Source organism: Anthonomus grandis, chromosome 1 (genome assembly GCF_022605725.1).
Source record: "Anthonomus grandis grandis chromosome 1, icAntGran1.3, whole genome shotgun sequence".
Lineage (NCBI taxonomy): Eukaryota > Metazoa > Arthropoda > Insecta > Coleoptera > Curculionidae > Anthonomus > Anthonomus grandis.
This window is the reverse complement of record NC_065546.1, coordinates 49901641-49924125: the sequence shown is the minus strand read 5'-3', so window position 1 is coordinate 49924125 and position 22485 is coordinate 49901641. Positions and strand designations below refer to the sequence as shown.

The 22485-nt window shown below is 30.0% G+C and overlaps 1 protein-coding gene across 2 annotated transcripts in view; it reads right to left on the bottom strand.

The window, feature by feature from the left end:
* LOC126741290 (opioid-binding protein/cell adhesion molecule homolog) overlaps nucleotides 1–22485 on the bottom strand; it is a 101180-nt gene that overhangs the window by 2681 nt on the left and 76014 nt on the right. For both annotated transcript variants that reach the window (XM_050447679.1, XM_050447687.1), the window contains exons 4-9: nucleotides 21559–21717; nucleotides 21378–21506; nucleotides 21097–21234; nucleotides 16369–16518; nucleotides 16243–16311; nucleotides 7230–7286 (exon numbers count right to left, since the gene is read on the bottom strand). In XM_050447679.1, the coding sequence (XP_050303636.1) occupies nucleotides 7230–7286; nucleotides 16243–16311; nucleotides 16369–16518; nucleotides 21097–21234; nucleotides 21378–21506; nucleotides 21559–21717 (702 nt within the window). The remainder of the gene's footprint in view (nucleotides 1–7229; nucleotides 7287–16242; nucleotides 16312–16368; nucleotides 16519–21096; nucleotides 21235–21377; nucleotides 21507–21558; nucleotides 21718–22485) is intronic.

Sequence of the window (22485 nt, the reverse complement as noted above, 5' to 3'; positions counted from 1 at the left end):
AAAGGTAGTAACATTTTTTCGAACAAAAGAAAAACAAATATTAAAAATCGCTTTTGCAGAAAAAGAAAGTAAATCCATGAGATTAATCTTGACCGAGTAATTTTTGGAGAATTTCACACCTTAATGCCGCAATTGCGAAAAGACCCAAAACGATTTTATATATATTTTAGAATGTCAAGTGATTGTTTCGACGAGATTTTGAATTTTATTAGAAATGATATTCGTAAAAAAGATACAAATTATCGGGAGTCGATTACTCCGGAAGAACGCCTTGCAATAACACTAAGGTAAGAAAACTAGAACACATTTTATTTTAATCCAGGCTAAAATACACAAAATATTATATCTATATTTTCCTAAAAGGTAATATACCGATATTTGAAACTAAGAAATATTATGGAATATAAGAATTAAAAAAAGAACTAGTAGATTGATTATCAGTATGGAACGAACAGGAGTTTTCTAACAAATTGTTTGGATTTGTTGTCGTTGGATAACTAATAGTTCCTTCTGGGGATCTAAAATTAGTTGAGATGTCAGTGTAACTGCTATGGCTGGTGGAAGGTCGACTGTGGCTATCGTACTCATTTCTTAAGGGAATAGTTTCCAAAGGCGAGGTTTGCGGAGTATTTATATAACTGGTGCTTGTAGAAGATTGATTGTACATTACTGATTCATCAAGATGTAAACATTCTTATTGGGTCATAATTTCAGCTATCTTCAACTTTATCAATGCTTGTCTTCGTGGTGAAAATGTTTCGATGGCTTTAGAATATCCCAGAAATATCATATCAGTAGGAGTTGGTTGTGTTTTTCCTTTTTTGTTGGTTAAGTACTCAATTACCGTATCGACTGAGGAATGGGTCCTTTTCTTTTCTTTTCTTTATTTTTTGATTTTAAATTTAGACTCCTAAAAACAAAAAAAAATATGTATCTATTTCAGGTTCCTAGTCACTGGAGAAAGTTATTATACAATTGGCCACAGTTTTCGTGTTGGATTTTCAACTGTTAGTTTAATTGTTAAGGAAGTCTGTAATGCGATTTGCAAAAGGTTACAAAACATATATATGCCGGAACCAAGCGAAGAAATATGGAAAAAATCAGCCTAAGACTTTGAAATAAAATAACAATTCCCAAACTGTATTGGAAGTATAGATGTAACATATAACAATTAAGTGTCCCGATAGAAGCGGGTCAAATTACTTCTGCTACTTAAAAAAAAAATTCTATTGTTCTTATGGCTATTGTTGGGCCAGACTATAAATTTTTGCGTGTGGATATTGGCGGGTTTGGAAAAAATAGCGACAGTGGCATTTTTGAATCATCCAATATGGGAAAGAAGTTTGAACAAGGTGAAATGAATGTGCCAAAAGATAAAAATTTGCCAGGTCAAAATGAAGCAAGCCCTCATGTTTTAATAAGTGATGAAGCTTTTGCCCTTAAAACGTACTTAATGCGGCCCTATCCTTATAGACAATCTATATCTGTAAAGAAAAATATAATACTAGGCTTTGTCGAGCTCGAAGGGTAGTAGAAAATGCTTTCTGCATTTTAGCTTAAAAGGGGAGAATTTTTTACAAACCTATCGAACTGTCAGTACCGACGACAATAATTGTTGTGAAAACGGCGTGTATTTTACACAACTATGTAATATCAAAAAAATGTGATGAGCAATATTTTGAGTTTTTGGAGTCCCCAGAAGCTACATTAGAAGCGTTTCGAAACATTGAAAACGATCCTAGAAGAGCCCCAAATGTAGCATTTCAAATTCGCGAGAAGTACGTCACGTATTTTAATAATTAAATTATATTTTCAGGGTTATGATTTTATACAAATTATGTTATGTCATTAAGTAAAAACTATTAACAAGACTATTTCTGGTTATTAAATAAAATGTTTTCTTACCACTTTCATTTAATTGTACACCTATTTCATCCCATATTTTGTCGCGTTTTCTAACATTTTTGTATTCAGGGTTTCCTAAATCATATATAATTGAATACTTTTTAACTAATTCAATCAGTTTTTCCGTAAACAAACGTGGTAATCAGAATCGCGGGAACAGAGCGGACGCGGAAAAAATTGTGCATGCAGCGTCAAGAAAATACAACGCTGTAGTATCGCATTTGAAGTAGCGGCTGAACGCTTTTATCTGAATGCCTTCGTATCCCGCCATATGTTTTAAAATCCGCGCCGTCCCGCTGTCGCTCCCGCTCCCGCCGTATCGCGTTGGTGTGAGGGATCCTTTATTGTCACAGTATATAGTGCGATCAAGGATGAGAATATTACACACCTTAATATAAGTTTTATGAACTACCTTACATAAAACTAGTAAAACAATCAAATGCTAAAATGTTCAGGCTCGTTAAGTATGAATCTGAAAAGTATACGTTACTTTGGCATTCAATTATTTGCTTAAATAAAATACGTGGTGGGGTTTGTTGAATCTTAATATCTTTCAAAAAATATAAAAATAGCAAATTAATGCTGGATATATAGACAAATCAATAATAAAAAAATCGAATAAATTTGGTTTTCGAGAAAATGGACAAGATATGGGTTTTAGATTTTTTGTAGAAAATATACAGGGTGGCCCATAAATAATGGTAAATATTTTAATAGCAGATTTCTTTTGAGAAAAAAATTAGGTGAAGTTAAATTTTCCTAGAGGTAAATATACAGAAAAGGGTTAATCGTACCGAAATTTTTAAATGTATACCTTTTTTAAGCAAAACTGTTTGCACAATATACATATTTCAAATAAAAAATTAAATTATGTCAAGTCTAAAAAAGTTACGGAATTTATAAAAAACCAAAATGCTGGTGGTCTATAATGTAATTTAAAAAAAGCTTAATTTTAAGGTTTGCTATATGAAAAGAAAATCATATTCGAAATTTTATTAAAAACGAACAATAAATACTAAATTTATGGACAAAACTCAAAAAAAAAACATAAGTATATCACCCTCTCTTTTGGTTTTTTCGTTCGGACTCGGAAAATCTTACTTCACCAAATTTTTTTTTCAAAAGGAATCTGCTGTTAAAATATTTACCATTATTTATTTATGGGACACCCTGTATATAAATTTCATTAGTTGAACAGTGAAAACCTTTTATTATGATTTTTTTAAATTAGATTAACGATTAAACATTATAATTATTAATACGTTTATTAAATATAAATTTTCTAAGTAAATCGTTTGCTGGTATTTCGTTTTAGTTAATAGTAATAAATTTAATAGAGTTGATTTGCCTCTACTTTCGCACAAAATTTAATGAAAGGCACTTAATATATTTTTTTTTCAAAATGATCTTTAAACATATTTTTCCAACAGATTTTTCAAATATTTAATTAGCTATAAAGGGTTTTAATAATAAATTGTTGTAGGAATAATTAATAATAATTATAGGAATGAACGGATTATCGCAGGAAAATGGAAGGGGGAATAAAATAAAATATATGATGGCGCGACAGACAAAACGTTGGAATTTAAATCCATAATTTTCATAAAGGATAAAAAGTAAAAATGAGGTGAAAGAACCCTGCACAAAATAACAAAAAAGGTACAGGTATTTGGGCTGAAACTAAAGGAAATATGTTCCTTAAGGCTTTTTCGAACAAAAAAGACCTTTTGTACACCACACAAGTCCTTGAGTCTTAGTTTCAAGCCAATTAGGTAAGATGATAATTGTATAAAAGCGAGTAAGCTTCCTTGTGTTGATCTTAGCTTTAACCTTGGCGCGTTTTCTAAAAGGTAAATTTACTATTTTCAAATGGAAGTTATTTTTTTGCTTTTTTGAGTTCTAAGAGAGACAAGGATTTATAAAAAGCTACGGAGAATTATGCTTGGGATTTTTTTTCAGAGAATACACGATATAGATTAAAAAAAACTTGCTTATTATTTTTCACAGTACATTCATAATAATCCTTGCTGTTTCAGAGAAATTTACCTATAGTTTCTGATTTATTGACAGAGGTTTTGTTTAAAAAGACAAGACTTGAAGATTCTTCGAGTCGTTGACCATAAATCTGATCTGAAGCTAGATTTACTAATACACCTCGGTGTTCTCTACTGTGCCCTACAAAGGAATCTTATTGCAATTCGTGATCAGCGACCCTAAACTCTCAGGCAGACATTCAATTGCATTAACTTGCTTGCATCATGATTAAAAGAAATTGTTTTAAAAAAATGCAAAGCGAAAAAATGAGTTCTATTGATAAATAGGAATGTTGACAGTCAAATGGCGTTTAGGACACTTCATCACAAGGTAGCTGTTTTTTTCTATCTTATTAATTAGATTCGTAATGTTCAGTTAGCATAGCACTCAATACGTAAAAAAACATAGAATTAGCAAGGTATCATCATTTTATGACTTGTAACTCAAAATCTAAGTATATTTGGGACCTGGTGTACATAAGGATTTTGATTTAAGAGATTTCAGCAGACACGCGTCATCTAGTGTCTCCCTTAATAACGTATAAACGAACAGAACTATACAGGAGAGTAATTTTGTTAACGTTTTCTTGGCAAAAAGAACTAATCGAATCTTTAAAACACCATTTTATTTAGCGTTTATATGTATGCTGTTCTTTTCATTTAATCGACTTTGTATATTTTAGTATTTAGAAGGTTTTAGTCCTCACCATTCTTTGATAAGCACATATTTTAATTATATAATATTAATAATAAACAACAAGTTAAAATTGCATTTTTATATACAGTGTGACCCATTTGTTTTCGGGTCATCCTGATAAAAAGTTTATTTTTGGTGCGATTTTGCTCGAGTTTTTTTTTAATGTTAGGTCCAGAAAAACTGCATCATTATAATAAAAAAAAATTTTGCCATGCAAATTCCAAGGCCTACTAATGTCAGTTTTTAAGGGCCAAATTTTAAGAAACCATGCTAGGCATTTTTTTAGCAAAAAATTGTGCGCACAACTGGATTCGGCATCCCCCAAAACGGTCTAATACCAAATTTCACCAAAAAATATTAAATAATAACAATTTTATGATAAAAAAAAAGAAATGCGCTTTACTTCTAAATTGTCTCTAAAAATTATTGAAATATTGAACTCTATTGTGTCTAAAAATTATTGAAATATTGAATTATCACTATATTCACATTTGACATCTAACTGTCAAAAGTGGTAATAGAACGTATTTAGATCGTATTAGTAATCATGGAAAATTTAAATTTAAGAGAAAAAATTGAAATTGTTCGTCTTGTTGGTGGTAATACGCGTTCGATGAGAGAAGCTGCCAGAGAATTTAATATTAGGCATCTTGATAGACCAGTAAGTCTAAGTACTGTGCAACGTGTTAATAAAATTTTCAATGAAACAGGATCTGTTTCGACAAATCTACTTAAAAATAGACATAATGGACGGCGTGGGCTCAGAAGAAATGAAAATTACATTTTGGAATATTTTAACGGCAATCCTCGAAGTAGTGTCAGAACGGCTAGTTTGGTCCTTAACATCCGCAGAGAAAGTATAAGAAGATGTTTGCAAAAAAATAACATAAAAGCATTTAAGCCAACATTTTTGCACACCTTAGAGGATGGTGACCAGGCAAGAAGATTAGAGTTTTGCTATTGGCTTCAGGGAGAATATTTAAACAACAGAAACTTTCTAGAGGAAATACTTTTTAGCGATGAAGCCACTTTTACCACAAATGGCGTAGTCTCCAGTCAAAATTGCCGCCACTGGTCCGTGCAGAATCCAGAATTTATAATAAATGCAAGGAGACAGTATTCGCAAAAACTTAACGTTTGGTGTGGAATACTAAGCGACAAAATTATTGGCCCTTTTTTCTTTAATGGTAATTTGAATACAATTGAATTTTTGCATTTTCTTGAGAATGAATTTTCGAACGCATTAGAAGATTTACCCTTAAGATATCACCTTAATTTGAAGTTTCAATTAGATGGTTGTCCTGTCCATAATGCTCGTTTAGTAAGAGACTGGTTAAATCAACATTTTGAAAACTGTTGGATACGACGAAACAGTCCTTTCGTTGAGTGGCCACCGAGATCCCCTGACTTAACGCCACTCGATTTTTTTCTCTGGGGCTTACTTAAAGAAAAAGTGTACAAATCAAGACCTCAAAATTTAGAAGATCTACAAGTCAGAATAATCCAGGTTTGTTCAGAAATTACTCCAGAGCAAGTCCGTAAAGTTATTTTAAATGTAGGCAAAAGGAATGTAAAATGCATAGAAAACAATGTGGATTAGTAGAAATTTCAAAAATTTAGTAGCGGTTAATTTTTAATTTTTTTGTTTGTTGTTTTTATTTTATTTGTATTTATTTTTGTTAGTTTATTGTTTGTTTTTATTTGTATTTAGTTTGGAATTGTTATTTGCTTGTATTATCTTTAATCAATTTGTTTTTTTCATGGCTATCTACACATTTTTAAATGTAAATAAATGCATAATTTCCCCTTTTATTTTTTGTTATAAAATTGTTATTACTTAATATTTTTTGGTGAAATTTGGTATGAGGCCGTTTTGGGGGATGCCGAATCTAGTGGTGTGCACAATTTTTTGCTAAAAAAATGCCTAGCATGGTTTCTTAAAATTTGGCCCTTAAAAACTGACATTAGTAGTTTTTTATTATTTGTGATGCTGTAGATTTCGTGTTTTTTACCTTTTATAAAAGTGTATGACCAGCATCTTTGGGATAATGGATGAGTTTTTCGAGTTTGACATTAGTAGGCCTTGGAATTTTTTTGTTATAATGATGCAGTTTTTCTGGACCTAACATTTAAAAAAAACACGAGCAACATCGCACCAAAAATAAACTTTTTATCAGGGTGACCCGAAAACAAATGGGTCACGCTGATACATTTTTTGGCCGAAAACGATTACGATGAATCTTGTAATAAAAGGGGAAACGCGAATTATTGCTACTTTATTCAGATAGAACAAGAATCAGAATTTGAAATATTTATTGATTAGTCATCAAAGTTTATTGATTATTTAAATTTAAACTAATAAAGTGTACTAATACGTATTATTTTAACTTATTTTAATTAAAATTATAAGATGAAAATAATTAGGATAAATTATTTCCATCCAGCAAATTGTATGCAAATATCATTTACCATTTTTAATAAATAACTTCGTTACATTGCTCTTGTCGTCAAGCAATTTTGCCGGCTAACTCAAATAGGAAAAGATTTATAGTCACAAGAAATATTTCAAAATTAAAAAGAAACAAATTACATACCATTTATTCTTTTAGATTCTAGTTCTTTTGTATCATCGGTTGTTTTATTTGGACCACCTAAAAAACATAATATTAGTTTAGTTTATTAGTTCGAAATAAGTAGTTCTTTTATTGTTATATAGGGTGTTAGAAATTTAGGGTCATGTAAGAAAACGCAATATTTTTTTACTGTCTTCTTTATCCTGCTTTAATTAATTAAATGACTAACATTTAGGGAATTTATACATTAAATTTGTGGTACTAAAATAAGCCAAATTATTGAAGGTTTTAATTGTTTTGTTTCGTGTTTAGTTTTTAAAAACGAAAATCTTCCTATAATTTAATAACTAATATATTCTCGAATTAAAAGTTTATTTATTACTGGTTAAACTATATTCTTCAAAGTATTTTTAAAGTTAAAAAAAAATTAATTTCAGTAATACTGCAAGAAAATTAGAAAACTTAAAGATTTCCCAATCCATGCTCATGACTAAATTCTAAAACTTAATTTCTAAGATTCCGAAAATTATAAACGAGACCGCCGCGCCGTCACCCCAATCTCGTTGAAAGTTCCTGACAGAATTTCTCAATTAATCCATGGGTTGTATAGATAATTGAAACTAACGATATCGGTTTTACTAAACCAGGAACAAATTACGTTAAAAAGAGCAAGTATTATTTATTATGAAAAGAAATATTTTATATATTTAAAAAATATATACATAAATCTGGGTCAAACACGTCGTTACTCCATTAAAGAATTTAATAATACTTGAAAGTATGCTAGGCTTACACTATCAAAAACTAAAAAATATTTCACATACAAATTCACAAATGTATATTCTTCTGACTCATTCAAAAAGTAATAGAAAATCTTACAATATGTTCCCTTAAAATATTTAAAAGCAATAAATTATAAATAATAATAATAATAATAATAACAAATAAAAAAATTAGGAAATTGTGGGGTTACGTAAATATTTTGATTGTACAAAATTAATTCACGAAAAGTGAATTCTGCTTGCTAATTTGGTGAGAAAATCGTCTCAAATAATATGAAAATAGAAATACGTATTTAAAAAAATAGTCTGACATGACCAACAATATCAGTTTAACAATATAATAATATAAACAATGTAGATCTGTTACCGATATCTTTATATTTTGCCTTCTACTGGAATCAAGTGCTTATTAGGTAAGTTATTTAGTAAGTAATTCATCTGGGAGTGCCTCTGGCACCTGTATTAAAAGATTTAGAACACAGCGTACAGAAACTTTACAATCAGCTTCTTGACCAAATTAAAAAACTGGACGTTAGATTCTTCTTTGGACCTATTATTATTAGGTTCGTAATACAAGTTCTAAATACTCAATTTATTTATCTAAATCAATACTTGAAGGCTCGGTAATTACGATCTTTGAGGAGGCACTAAAAGATATAATTTACTGCGTCAAACCAAAGCTAAGTATAGTAAGACAAACGCATCTTTAAATAGGAAAGTTTTTCTTTATCTTCATAATAATTAATTTGTTATGAGCAAAGTAGCTTGACCTTTTACCACTGCTCTATTTTATGTTCAAGTATCGCGCATAAATAATTTACATGTATAAATAAAATAATATAAATTTTACAATCAAATGGGATTTTTTATAATAATATTGTATATTTTTGGTAAAATGGTTTACTTGTTGCTCTCTTATATAGGGAAATTCCAGGAGCTAATAAATTATTAATCGTTTTTTTTAAATCTGTTTTCTTAATTTATTTTGACACAGGATTACTCACTAATCTTATTGGTTTATATGAACTGGTTATCTGAAAATATTTCTGATAGTTTAGTTGCTATTCTTGGCTATTATATTTTACGTTGTTACAGGCATACTAGAGGTGGATGCGTTTTTTTTTAAATAAAAAAAGGTCTAAAATTTAAATAACTTGAAAATCTGATGAACATTAATTAATGAACATAAAAATAACAGTTAAAGCTTTGCTCTTTAGTGTATGCTAATAAAACCTTTAGCGACCGGTGTTTATATTTGCAAGTAAACGTGTTTTAATAGAACATTAATGTAAATTTATTTGCTAGTAATTGTACAGTTGATGCTCACAATCATCATTACAGTAGGGTTAACATTGGAAATTTTGTCGCTAAAACTAAAATTATCTTAGAAATGTAAGTAAACGCGATAATTTTTAGATCAGATTTTTTAATTTAGGAAAATTTTAATGCTTAGGTGAATTATATTCAAAGGTCAATACACTCTATCCCTACAGCAAAACACTCCACTAACAAACTAAATTTACCTACAACATCAAACGTGAATAACGTCAAAAGTAAATACGGTCCTAAAACTTCCTGAAAGCGCCACTTAACGCCACCCATGATACAGTTAATTTCTGAGAATACCGTAAAATTGTGTGCATGTGAGTGAAATAAAAAATACATAATTTTAGAAGAAGATGGGAATTGTCATAGATCGAATTTTTATCGGAGTCTTAAGTTCGCTAAAAAGAGTTGACTGGTTGTTGGTACTTGATAATTGTAACGTTGACAATTCTTTTGAAATATCTCTCAATGTTCTAATGTCTATTATAGACTTTCATATTCCCAAAAAAACTAAAACAATTCTCACCACAAATAAAGAAAAAAAATGGTTTAATAATGAACTGAACAGATTGAGAGATAACTTAAACATAACAGTACTCTAGATCTCTCAGAATGGCTAAAAATTCGTATAAAGGAATATAAAACTAAAATAAAGCAAGCGAGACACTCGTATTATACAAACAAAATAGGAAATAGTCATAACAAACCCAAAACCATCTGGAACATCATTAAAGAAACAAAAAATAATGATCCTAGTAATTCGAAATGTAATGTAACTCCCGATGAGTTTACCAAATTCTTTGTGAATATAGCTGACTCATTTACAAATAAACTGCAAAAATCTAATGACCCTGTACAATTTACAGCTAAATATGTACATAACAATTTAACAGTATTTCTTGCCTTTCGGTTTTATTTAAGCAATTATGTTTAAATCTCAAGATTAATGCAATTATTCTCTGCAATTTTGCTATTGACGAATATTTTTGCATAAGATCAAAATATTCAATTTGTTTGATATGAGCTGATAACTGATATTTAGGTCTTTTCTCTGGAATCTCTTCTGATGAGAAGATTTTTTGTTTAGGCCAGCATTCTTCACCTTTCAACAAGGAAGGTCCATTCCACCAAAGTGAAGAAGTTGTCAAGACCTCAGGGTTGGCTCCTCTAGAAATAAGGTCTGCTGGGTTTTCTTTGGATGGAACATGTCTCCATTCATTTATCTTAGAACCCTAATGAATGTGAGCGACTCTGTTAGAAACAAAAGGCTTCCAAACATGAGAATCGCTGTTTATCCAATGCAAAACGATCGTTGAGTCTGTCCAGAAGGTATACCTGTCAAAATCAATATCTAAACAAGAAATTATCTTGTTTACTAAGTCTGTTAAAACTATTGCTGCGCATAACTCTAATTTTGGAATAGTTAGCGTTTTTAATGATGCTACTTTGCTTTTTGCAGTAAGTAACCTACTCTGTTTTTTGTCTTGATATTGACTGATAATATAAACGCAAGCTCCGTAAGCTGCCTCTGAGGCATCACAGAACCCATGTAATACTAAGTATGTTTTTTGAGATAGTATAATGTGACGTGGAATGTTGATGTTATTTAAGTTTGTTAACTGGTTCATGAATAAAACAAAACTCGTATGAAGTTCCACAGGAAGAGATTCATCCCATCCAACATTTAATTTCCACAATTTCTGGAGCAATATTTTTACCTGAATAACACAAGGTCCTATCAATTTATTTTGTTCTTTACTAGAAATAAAATATTCTACATTGGTCTGATTCTTTTCTGTATCTGAAAATATGTTACACTCATTGGAAATCCATTTTCTTAGGATAAGCTTTGATTTTCCAAGAATTTCTTGTAAATTTTGTTTTAATTGTATAGCCTGTTCAACACTGTCACAGCCGTATAAAAGATCATCAACGTAGAATCCCTTCTTAATGGCTGATGCTACTTCTGGAAATAAAGTTTCACATTCATTTGCTACTTCCACCAGACTTCTTATAGCTAAATATGGAGCACTTGCAGTTCCATATGTGACAGTTTTAAGCTTGAAATGTTAAATATCTTCAGAACTATTTTTATGCCATAATATTCTTTGATAATTTTGATAATCATCCATTATCAAAACCTGTCTGTACATCTTTTCGACGTCAGCTGCTAAAACAACATTAAAAAATCTGAAAAGTATTAAAATAGAAAAAAGATCACTCTGGATAGTTGGTTCAACTTTCAAGCAATCATTTAATGATAAATTGGTAGTTGTTTTTGCTGATCCGTCGAAGACGACCCTTAATTTTGTTGTGGTATTGTCCATTTTTAACACACCATGATGTGGTAAATAGTATGAAGGATATTTAAAGTCGTCTGCTGTCAGAAGTGACATATGTCCAAGATTACAGTATTCGTCAATGAACTGTGTGTATAACTTTTTATACTCTGGATTTTTATTTAATTTTCTTTCAAGATAGAAAAACCGATTTTTAGCTGTCTGAAAAGAATCTCCTAAATTCTGAATATTGGGTTTCGTTAAAAGCGGAACAACGAATTGTCCATCTTTAGTTTTAATTACAGATTTTTTATATTCATCTTCACATTCTTCCTCTTCCCTGTTAAAACCTTTAATAGTCTTAATGCTTTCAATTTCCCAAAATTTCCTGAGTTGTTCATTAATGTCATTAAGAGCAACGTTACAAATTGTTTTTTCATTTTTTCTAATAAAAGGTAAATTCCCTGTAATTACCCATTCTAACTTGGTTTTCTGTAAAACTGGTGAATAATTATTAATTTTAATTTGTCCAATACATAGCAAATCATAAAATATAGAAGCACCGAGTAAAATATCTATTTTTCCTGGAATAAAATATGTTTTATCTGCTAATATAATATGTTCTGGGACATTAAATTCACTTACATTCACCCTGACTGCAGGCAAATTTTCTGTAATTTTATCAATTACTAAAAACGAACTTTCGTATTCATAAGAATATACTTGTGACCTGATGCAAGTTGTAACTATATAGTTTATCAAAGTTCGTTTGTCATTAATACCTGATACTGGCATATTTATGCAAATTTTGCTGAGATTTAATTTTTCACAAAGATCAGCACTGATGAAATTAGATTGTGAACCTGAGTCAAGTAATGCCCTTGCCTCAACCATATTACCTGAACTATCTGCAATATTTATAAGAGCTGTGGCTAATAAAACCTCGTTTTGCTGAGTAATTTTTGCCGTATTTGAACTGAGAACAACAGGTGTAGCTGATTGAAAATACTGATTTGATGGACCTGGTATGTCTGGATTAAATTCAAATGTTTCCTGATGTTCTAGAGTAACATTGGTATTGCTACTGTTTACTTGTGAAACTGATTGTGGTTTTGAGGTGTTTGGATAATGTAGGAGAGTGTTATGATTTTTGCTGCAAAGTTTACAACCTCTAGATATACACTTGTCAATGTCATGCTTTCCTTTCAAACAATTTGAACATAACTTTAATTTTTGCACTTCAAGAACTCTTGTTTTCACTGGTAGTTGTAAAAATTTATTACAAAAGAAAATTGAGTGTAATTCTTTGCAATAAAAGCATTTATATTGTGGACTGTTCTGGTTATTTGTACTAAAAGCTTGTATTTTGGGTTTGTAAGTTGGCTTGTGAGGATTTTGTTGCTGAGAGAAATTAGTGTGTTTGTCACTGTTTGTGTATAACGTTTCTAAACGAAGTGAACGCTGTGTGAGGAAATTTAAAAATTCTGTGTATTGTGGAAGTGCTTTTTTGGAAACATTTTCTGACTCCCATTGTCGCTTGGTATTGTGGTCTAATTTAGATGTTAATAAATATATTAAAAGAGTTGACCACTCGCTAACTGGCTGTCTGAAAGATTCTAGAACCCTTAAAATTTTATTAACCTCATCAATCATTTTTCTGAGTTGAGTAAATGACTCTTTTTGCATAACCGGTAACTCAAACAAAGCACGAACATGCCAATGCACAATCATTTTGTTATTTTGAAATCTGTCTGTCAAAATTGCCCATGCAATATTGTAGTTATCATTTGTAACCTCCAGAGAAGAAATCACTGCCGCAGCATTGTCTGTTAAACATAATTTCAAGTGACGAAAAACAATGAAAAACACAAAGTCACGGTCTCACAACATTTACTTAAAGCTACACGTGTTTCGCTCTATTCAGAGCATCATCAGGCCTTAAAAAGCCACTAACGTTGGCAAAACAGTAAATAAACAATTGTTTGTTTATTTACTGTTTAGGCCTGATGATGCTCTGAATAGAGCGAAACACGTGTAGCTTTAAGTAAATGTTGTGAGACCGTGACTTCGTGTTTTTCGTCTGTTGTATACGTCGGTCTCTTTGTGAAAAATGGATGAGATTTTCTTATATGATTTCAAGTAATAAAATTTTTTAATGTTCAAATTTGGATCATTTTCAATTAAACTGGTAGGTAATGTTTGTTTCTTAATTAGCAAACAAGTGATGAAAACAGAAAAGGGAAAGAACATTTTCGACAATTTTGCCTCCACGATTCAAATATGTTGTTTTATAAAAATACCTTCTTATAACAAAATTTGCTACAAAAAAGGTCCTATAAACTTTTTAGCTAAAGCAATTAGGGAAGCAGGAATTTCTATTTCTTTATTTTTGCATTGTAATTCCTATGGTGCGTAATGAGATGCAGCACCCGGTATAGATATACATTTTTATTATTTAATTAAATATAATAGTAATTACCTAATTTTAATTTGTTTTTTTTTTGTAATCAGAAACAAATGTGTTTAAATACTCATTTACTTTATTTTAAAAAAATATAGGAATAAAATAAATGGGAATTCTACAAAATAACTTTTTTTATAAAAATAATGACAACAAAAAAATTACATATTTCTAAATTAAATATATATAACAAAATTATTTATATATTACTAAAATATTTAACAAAAAAAACATCCTATATATAAAGCAAAATCAATCAATATCAATCAATTTCAATTCAAAACACAAACAATAATGTTGCCGCCATGTCAACATGACAACTGTCAGGGTTTGACGGTTGACGAGCAAAGTTGTCATAAGCATCTGTAGTGCTAAAGTCCAGTTTACGCTCACGCTCATGCAAAGGCGAATGGCAGACGATCCCTTTTGGTAGTTGGATTTGTTTATGAAATTAATAATATTAAGAACCAACCAAAACCAATGCTTCTTTTCTTTTCTTTTGACTAGTTTACAATCAAGGTGCACGATACAAAATACAAAAGCGCCACTTTAGGCGCCCGGCGCATGTCCCAAAATTTTACCCGCCATGCCATTTGAAATTTAAAAGCGCCACTTTGGCGCAAATGCGCCACACCTGGCAACCCTGATGGTAATATTTTCTCTGACTGCCCGTAAAGTAGAGTCTATTCTATATTACATTATTTTAAATTGTTATGAAATAAATATAATTAAAAAAAAACTTAAATAAAAGTATTTCTACAACAGTTGTCTAAACAAGGGTCATACATAGTATCACAAAAGTTAAAATGAGAAAGAATGAGAGAGTCGCACAGCATTCGCTTAGTATCCACATTTAACTCATGGCGCTGCGGATATAAAGTTTTCAACATTAAATAGGCTTTCTGCAATTTTGATGTCACATGATATGAAAATCTTAATCCTACATCAATGTACAAACCGAGATTTTTGCAAATATCTTGAAATACGATAGGCTCGTTATTAATTTGTATCTTTAAATTTTTCAATAGGTGCAATTTTGTTTGGTAAACAACATCGCAACAGATTTCTTAGGGTTTAACTGTAAACCTTGTTTTACAGATAAATTATATAGACTTGACAAGTCTTCATTTAAACAGTCACTAGCATTGTCCGGGTTTGACGAATCAAAAGACAACATCAACTGAGTATCATAATACTGATATATTATATGCATATCATACTGATCATAACTATGATGTATACTTTAAACATTTAAACAAAACGTACGTATAAGTCAAAAGAAGTCAAAAGAAGAAGAGGACCAAGAACACTGCCCTGAGGAACTCCCATAACTACAGCCATGCCTTCCGAAAAATTGTCATTTAAACAAACTCTTTGCTTTCGATGTGTAATAAAGCTTTCCACGAGTTTCATTGCAGCATTAGAAAATCCTACAAAGCCAAGTATTGATAATAAAAGCTCGTGGTTAAGCATATCGAAGCTTTGCTACAATCTAGCATCACCCGTTCAACGGATTCGTTTTCATCTAAAGATCGAATAATATTATCCGTCACATCGCATAGAGCGGTCGCACAGCTGTGATTAGAACCGAATCCAGACTGCTTCAAGGATAGAATTGTTTTTTAAAAACAACGTAATTTGCTGCTCAAGACATCTCTCTAGAACCCTCGATAATATAGGCGCAATCGAAATTGAACGTAAGTCGCTAAATTCTTTTGGATTTTTTATTTTGGGCAATGGAAGTATATTAGCTAGTTTCCAACTGGTCGGAAATATATTTGATGTTATGCATGAATTTATCAAATGAGTAATATGTGGTATTATAAATGGACAACAGAGCAATATAAGCTCCAAGGTTAAATTATCACGACCAATTGCTTTTGACTTAAGTTTTCCTAAAATTTTCATGACGGTATTTTGTGACTGAACTTAAATGAATACTTAACGAAGGAACTAAAAATTGATAATAATATAATTTTTGTAATAAAAAAAAGCGTACTAATAAGTGGCAAATTCGGGAAATACGTGTGAATCACACAATTTTGGAAAAACTAAAAGAATCGAAATATAAAACTAAAATTAATTTTTTCTTATTAAAATTTATAGTATTTAGTTTGTTTAAATCCATAAATAAATAATACACGGTTAAGTAATGCATATCATAAAACATATAGTAAAGTACTTACGTATTGCTCTAGGAGTGGTCCTTTCAGTCTTAAAAGTTACTGGATTTACCGTAGAAGGTGTTGGTAAATCTAGAAATAATCATAGTTTAATTGCCGCGAAAATTATTACCGACAAAAATAACATACAGTATAATTTAATTGCGCCGTCGGTATCCCCCAACGAGTTTTTCGCTAAACATTTATACGTTCCAAAATCACTGTGACTTACATTTTTTATGGTAAGTTTCATGTAAACTTTATACATGTTATCTACAATAACCGGCTCAAATTTCGAACCTGTAACAACAAAGAAATAAGCGTAAAGTTGAATTTTAGGTCATAAGGGTCTAAAGTTTAAATAGCTATAGTTTCATGCAAATAAGGAAAAAATTTAAGGTTGTCACTTTCATAGTCTAAAGCTATTAAAGGTCATAAATGTGAAATTATCAAAAAATCAGAAAAAAATTGTTTATGTACGTCTGCTATTAAGAAGAATAAATATAAAAGGCAAAGTTCCTTGTTAGTTTTTGTTCAGGAATTTCAAAAAAGGCGTGAATGTACAAGCAATATTATAGGTACCTTTAGTACACATTTAGAACATGAAGAAAGTTAGTCCTAAATAAAATACCCAATATTATAAATATATCCTTTTAAAAAACTTTTAGTTTAAATATAGCAAAAATATTTTATAATTATTTTTAATTTTTTTTAGAAAATCTGCAATATTGTCGCCATCTTGAGTCCGATTTTAATAAAATTAAGTAATTTTGAGTTATCTACTATGACCAATGGGTTGACGTTGACGCTATTTTTCAAGGCATTTTAGATTTTTTGCAACCATAGTCAACTTTGTTATTTCTTATGGACGCCATATTAAATTTATCCGTCATTAAATAGCACGTAAATAGACCTTTTCAACCATGTATAACAACCCTATCGTGATATGGCGGAAAACGTAAATTTATTAAAAAAAAAAAAAACATTTTTTTTAATTAGTTGGCCGTGAAAATAAAGGCTGCTATTCAATTATTTCGTTTTTTTAAATTTAAAAAAGAAAGTCATTTCATTAATGTGAAACAATAACTAATAACGATAAATGAAATTAAACAAATAACAGTCAATAATTAACTAAAATAACATTTTCTAATAAAGTGTTTAAAAATACCTCCATTTTTATACACAATGTACATCTCTCAATCATTGATAAACAAGCATTTTTGACAATTTGTCGTAGCACTTCTTAAATTGCTTTAAGTTCTCATACTGTACCACAGGTTTACAGAATACAGATGCAAAACTGATCGAAAATACGCGTGCGAGCGCCAGACTTCAGACACGCCTCCTGGGTGATGGATTTCCATCACCAGCCTAGTACGGTGGCAAGGGGTTTAATTTGCTGCAAGTCTTCGCGGCGCGTGCTTCTAATTTTCTTTGCGTAGTACGCGTGTTTATGATCAATAATTAAATTGAAATAATATATTTATATTTTTTTAAAATATTTTCTTAGTATTATTTTTGTTGAAATCGGGGGGTATAAGTGTGTAAATTTCGTACTTGTTATATGATAATAATAAAGGCTGTACTAGCACTTTGGCAGCAACTTTCTAGTTTGGGCTTTAGCTATATTAAATTGAGAAGAATCAACCAGGATTGTTTAGAAAATTTTTTGGCAGTACTAGACAACAACAAGGCAATTCCATAAATCCAACTCCAATAGAATTTGAAAGGGCTTTCAAAAAACTTTTTTGTCTAACTTTTTTGCATTCAAATCACATGAATTGTGCTGACCACTTAGGAATTCTCTTAGAGCATTTGAATAATACTAAACGTACGACTTTGCAAAAAAAAATTATTTCAGAGCAAAAAATTAAAGCAATTACCCTGCAAGATTATGATTACAAAAAGGAAAACTTGCCAACGCAAAATGCATTTATTTACGTCTGTGGGTACTTAATTAATAGAACTCTAAAAATTCATAAATGTGATATTTGTTTAAAATTTGCCAGTGATGGTAATGTTTTAGACAACAACTTATTTACTAGACTTAAACAGTACCATAATGACAGTGACAGTGTTATCGAAAACATTGAAAGGGGTCTGAAGTCGCCAAATGAACAATTTATATGCCTAATATATAAGTTGGAAAATGTTTTTGTTACATTATTTGAAACAATTTGCAATAAAGAAGGAATTTCACAAAAATATTTCGAGATAATGAAAAGCATTAATTTTACTCACCCATGTGATAACTTTTCTTTCCAGTATTTAATAAAATTATTTATACGATTTAAAATATTTTATACTTTAAAATTCGCCGACAGAGATTTATCATCTGCCAAAAAATCAGATAAAACTAAAAGAAAATTAAAAATTTTGTTTCATCTTTAATGTTTTATTAAATAAGATCCTTAAATCTGTTAAATGGAATAAAAATGTACTCAAGAACCCTTACATTCTGTTTTATTTAAGCCTATTTCTATTTTTACATTATAAATGCATTATAATATCCCAGCGAAATTATAGTGCAGAACATCTATCCCTACAAAAAAAAAACTTAAAAATGCATTGGTGCGGCCAGTCCAAACCATCCTTTTCAAGGGCATCGAATATCGGGAGCTTATATCCGCGATCTTTCGCATCTGGTATCCTTTAAATCTGTGACTGTACTATGATTATGACGTATAAATAACGTATGAATCCAATATGGAGTCCATAAGAAATAACAAAGTTGACTATAGTTGCAAAAAATCTAAAATGCCTAGAAAAATATCATTAACGTCAATCGATTGGTCATATTAAATAACCCAAAACTACCAAATTTTAAACAATCGGATTTAAAACGGCGACGATATTGCAGGTTTTCTAAAAACCTAATTTTTAGATTTAGCCCGGCATTTTGAAAACCCCTGTAGATATCGTGGATCTTAATATCGCATCTGATTGGGCTTGGAACAGCATAACTTTTTCCCCAGTTTAATCGGAACTATATCTCTTACCGTTTACGAAATCCCCGGGTATATCATTTTATCTAGGACACCTTGTATAAGCTAAGAAGGTGTTTTAAGCGCATCAAATTTTTTAAATAAAATACTTTTGTATGTCTGTCTCAAAGTACCATCTGTCAAAAGCGTTAAAAGATACGATGACAATTCAAATTGATAGTAATTTTTTGTATCCCCTTCCACGTCTTTAAATAAATAATTTACTAAAAAAACTGCATATAGGAGAGACGCTAAAATATTGTTGGTGGACATTATTGGTCATCTGGGAAAATTTTTTTACTCTTTTTTTACTTCAGCAATTTTTTGTCAAATTTACTTTCATTATTTTTTCTCCACTTCCTTTTGCCAAATGAAAATTAATATCAGCTTAAGCGATTACTCTTGTGAAAATTGACATAAAATTTTATATTGGAACGCATGTTGTTAGCAAATCTGCTTCATCTCGTTGTTTTCTTTAGTAATGTGATTCTAAGAGCTGCTCTAAAGAAACTGATTTAACACAGTAAAGTCCTCCATTATAGTAGTGACTAGTATACATATCCACCTTAGCAGTGATAAATTTGTAAATCATTTTATATAAATCAAACCAGCTGTTGCTTTAATTTCTTTAGTTTACCATTGTGGTAGCTCGTGAGACTTCTGATATATTAATACGTAAATATTGTTCCACGCATCCTTGCAAAAATTAGCATGTCACAATCTTTTTCCAGGCTAGACTTTTTTCTGGCTAATTTGAACACGCTATACTCTTAACACAAAATTTTCATATTTGCCAATACATGTTATTTCAGAAGATTTCTTAAAACTCTAAATGAAATTTAAAAAAATTAACAATTTATTTTCAAAAAAATTATCTTTACATAAAAATTAATTAGCATTTTTTTAAAATCGAGTTAAAATTAAATTTCAGTCTTTAAAACACTTTGCTAGAATGACCAAAATGTTTTAAAATTAATAAAGAAAACAAAATATTTTTTAAATATTCTTTAGAGCTTAATAATTTTATTTAAAGCAGCTTTTTTTCTTATATATGATATGATGTGATGATTCTTTTATGTATATGGTATGATATCTTGGGAGTTTTTAAATGAAACGTTTTCATAATATACCAGGAACATACTGAACTTTTAACTTTATCGACCTACTGCTAGGAATAACGTCCTTCACTCTAATGGATAACCATCGTTTACATGAATCTTTAAAATCAGGGTAAATGAACTGATTTTTGCATTTTTTTAATGTAATATTACAAGTAAATAAATGAACTCATATAAAATATAATTTTAGCAATCATTCAGTATCAGATCAATTTTCAAAAAGCGTAACCTGTCTGACTATTCTTTGTCTAGAGATACCCACTATGAACTCCTATGAAGGGTTAACTTGAATTTGGATGTACCCAAACATAAATTAACCAAAGTGGCAAATAGCTCAGTAGTTTTACCAATTAAATTATACAAGAATCTTTCTATTGAAATAAAAAAAATTAAGAAGGTTAATAATTTCAAAGCTTCATTGAAAAGAATTTTAATTAAAAAATCCTTTTATACGGTAACAGAATATTTAAATTGTAGCGTCTCATCTTTACTCCCAGAATTCGTATTTGTTTGTTTCTTAAAAGCTGTGGTTTTCTTATATTCTTAGTCTTTAGTTAATTGTAGATTTTTTATTGTTTTTTCTTAAGGGCTTTGAAAAGTTGTATGTTTAGGTCTTATAGTTTTATTTTTTGACATTATCCGGTACTTATTTCTATGAGTCTATGGAAATAAATATTTGAGTATTCGTATTAAGTATTTAGTATTGAAAAAAATTAAGTTTAAAATATGTATATAGTAAACTTTAGAAGAATTATTTGTATTAACTATGGATTTACCTTGTGTAATTATTTTACCATCAACATTCGTCCAATAATTTATTGATTTTGGATAAGCTTCGGAATGACATTCTAATATAATTTTCTCTCCTTCCCTTCCACCAACCAACTGATTTTGTATCCATATCATTGGGGGAACTATGTAAAAAAAAACATATTAATTATTATTACTTGGTAGTACAGTAGTAAATAAAGCATTCTATGCTACGCTATTCCCATTTGACTAACATAAAAATAAAATTAAAACCGTTTCAATTATTTTTATTTAGGAATATTCTTACAATGCACAACAAGCATAATCCTTTTACTGATAGATGGTGGTACACCGTTTGAGGCAATGCACAAATAAGCACCCATATGTAGCCTATTCACTTTTGTAATATTTAACATTGGTCCTTCCCAATTTAATACTAAAAAAAAAATATTTTTTTTAAAACTCCAATAACTAAAATTTATCATTACCTTCTTTTCCATTACTTAATGTTATTGGTTCCCCACCTTCTCTTCTCCAGGAAATTATTGGCATAGGAGATCCAGTGGCCGTACATTGAATCGTAACATTTGTTCCCTCTCTGGCCACCATATCTGTACTGGTAGCATAGTCCAGAATGTCGGGAGGGACTACAAAATTGACTTTATATGTATAAACAATAATTTTTTTATGAAAATAAATAAGTTATAGAAGTATTCTCTCTTATTATCTAGTCTAAATACCCTAATTATTTTCATTTATTTATGTAGGGTGTCTCATAGATAATCATAAATATTTAACAGCAGATTCCTTCTAAAAAAAAAGAATGAGGTTAAGTAAAATTTTCTTAGTCAGAAAGTCAAAGGCAACCAAGATTCAGGGTGATAAAGTGAATGTATTTTTTTGAATTTTGGCCACAAATTTAGCATTATTTTGGACTACGTAACATTAGATAGCTGTACATAAAAAGCAGCATTCCTGAGCATTAACTAGTTTAGAAACTTCTTTAAATTGCTTTATCCAGGTTGCTTATAGTTGCAAGTTACCTACAACACATGGGTAGGGCTTTGAAGTACATATTATACATATTCTATAGGAAATTTATTCGTTAAATTAACTCTTTATTAAAATTTCTCTCTCTGATAAGCAGATTTACTGATTAAAGTTGCACTTTAAACAAGACCCTGATAGTGAAACATCATTCTAAAAATAAATTTATTAAAAAAAAGAAATTTGAATTTATTAAAATCATACCATTTTCTATAGGATATATTTTATCGTATAGAAAATCCTAATAAATTTTTATATAGAAACTTTCTTCTTGAAATTGCTTTCTCTTTATATTAGAATTGAAATTATAACCTAAATTTAAGGCGTTCAAACTATAACTTGACGTAACTTCCCTCGACTTACGTAAC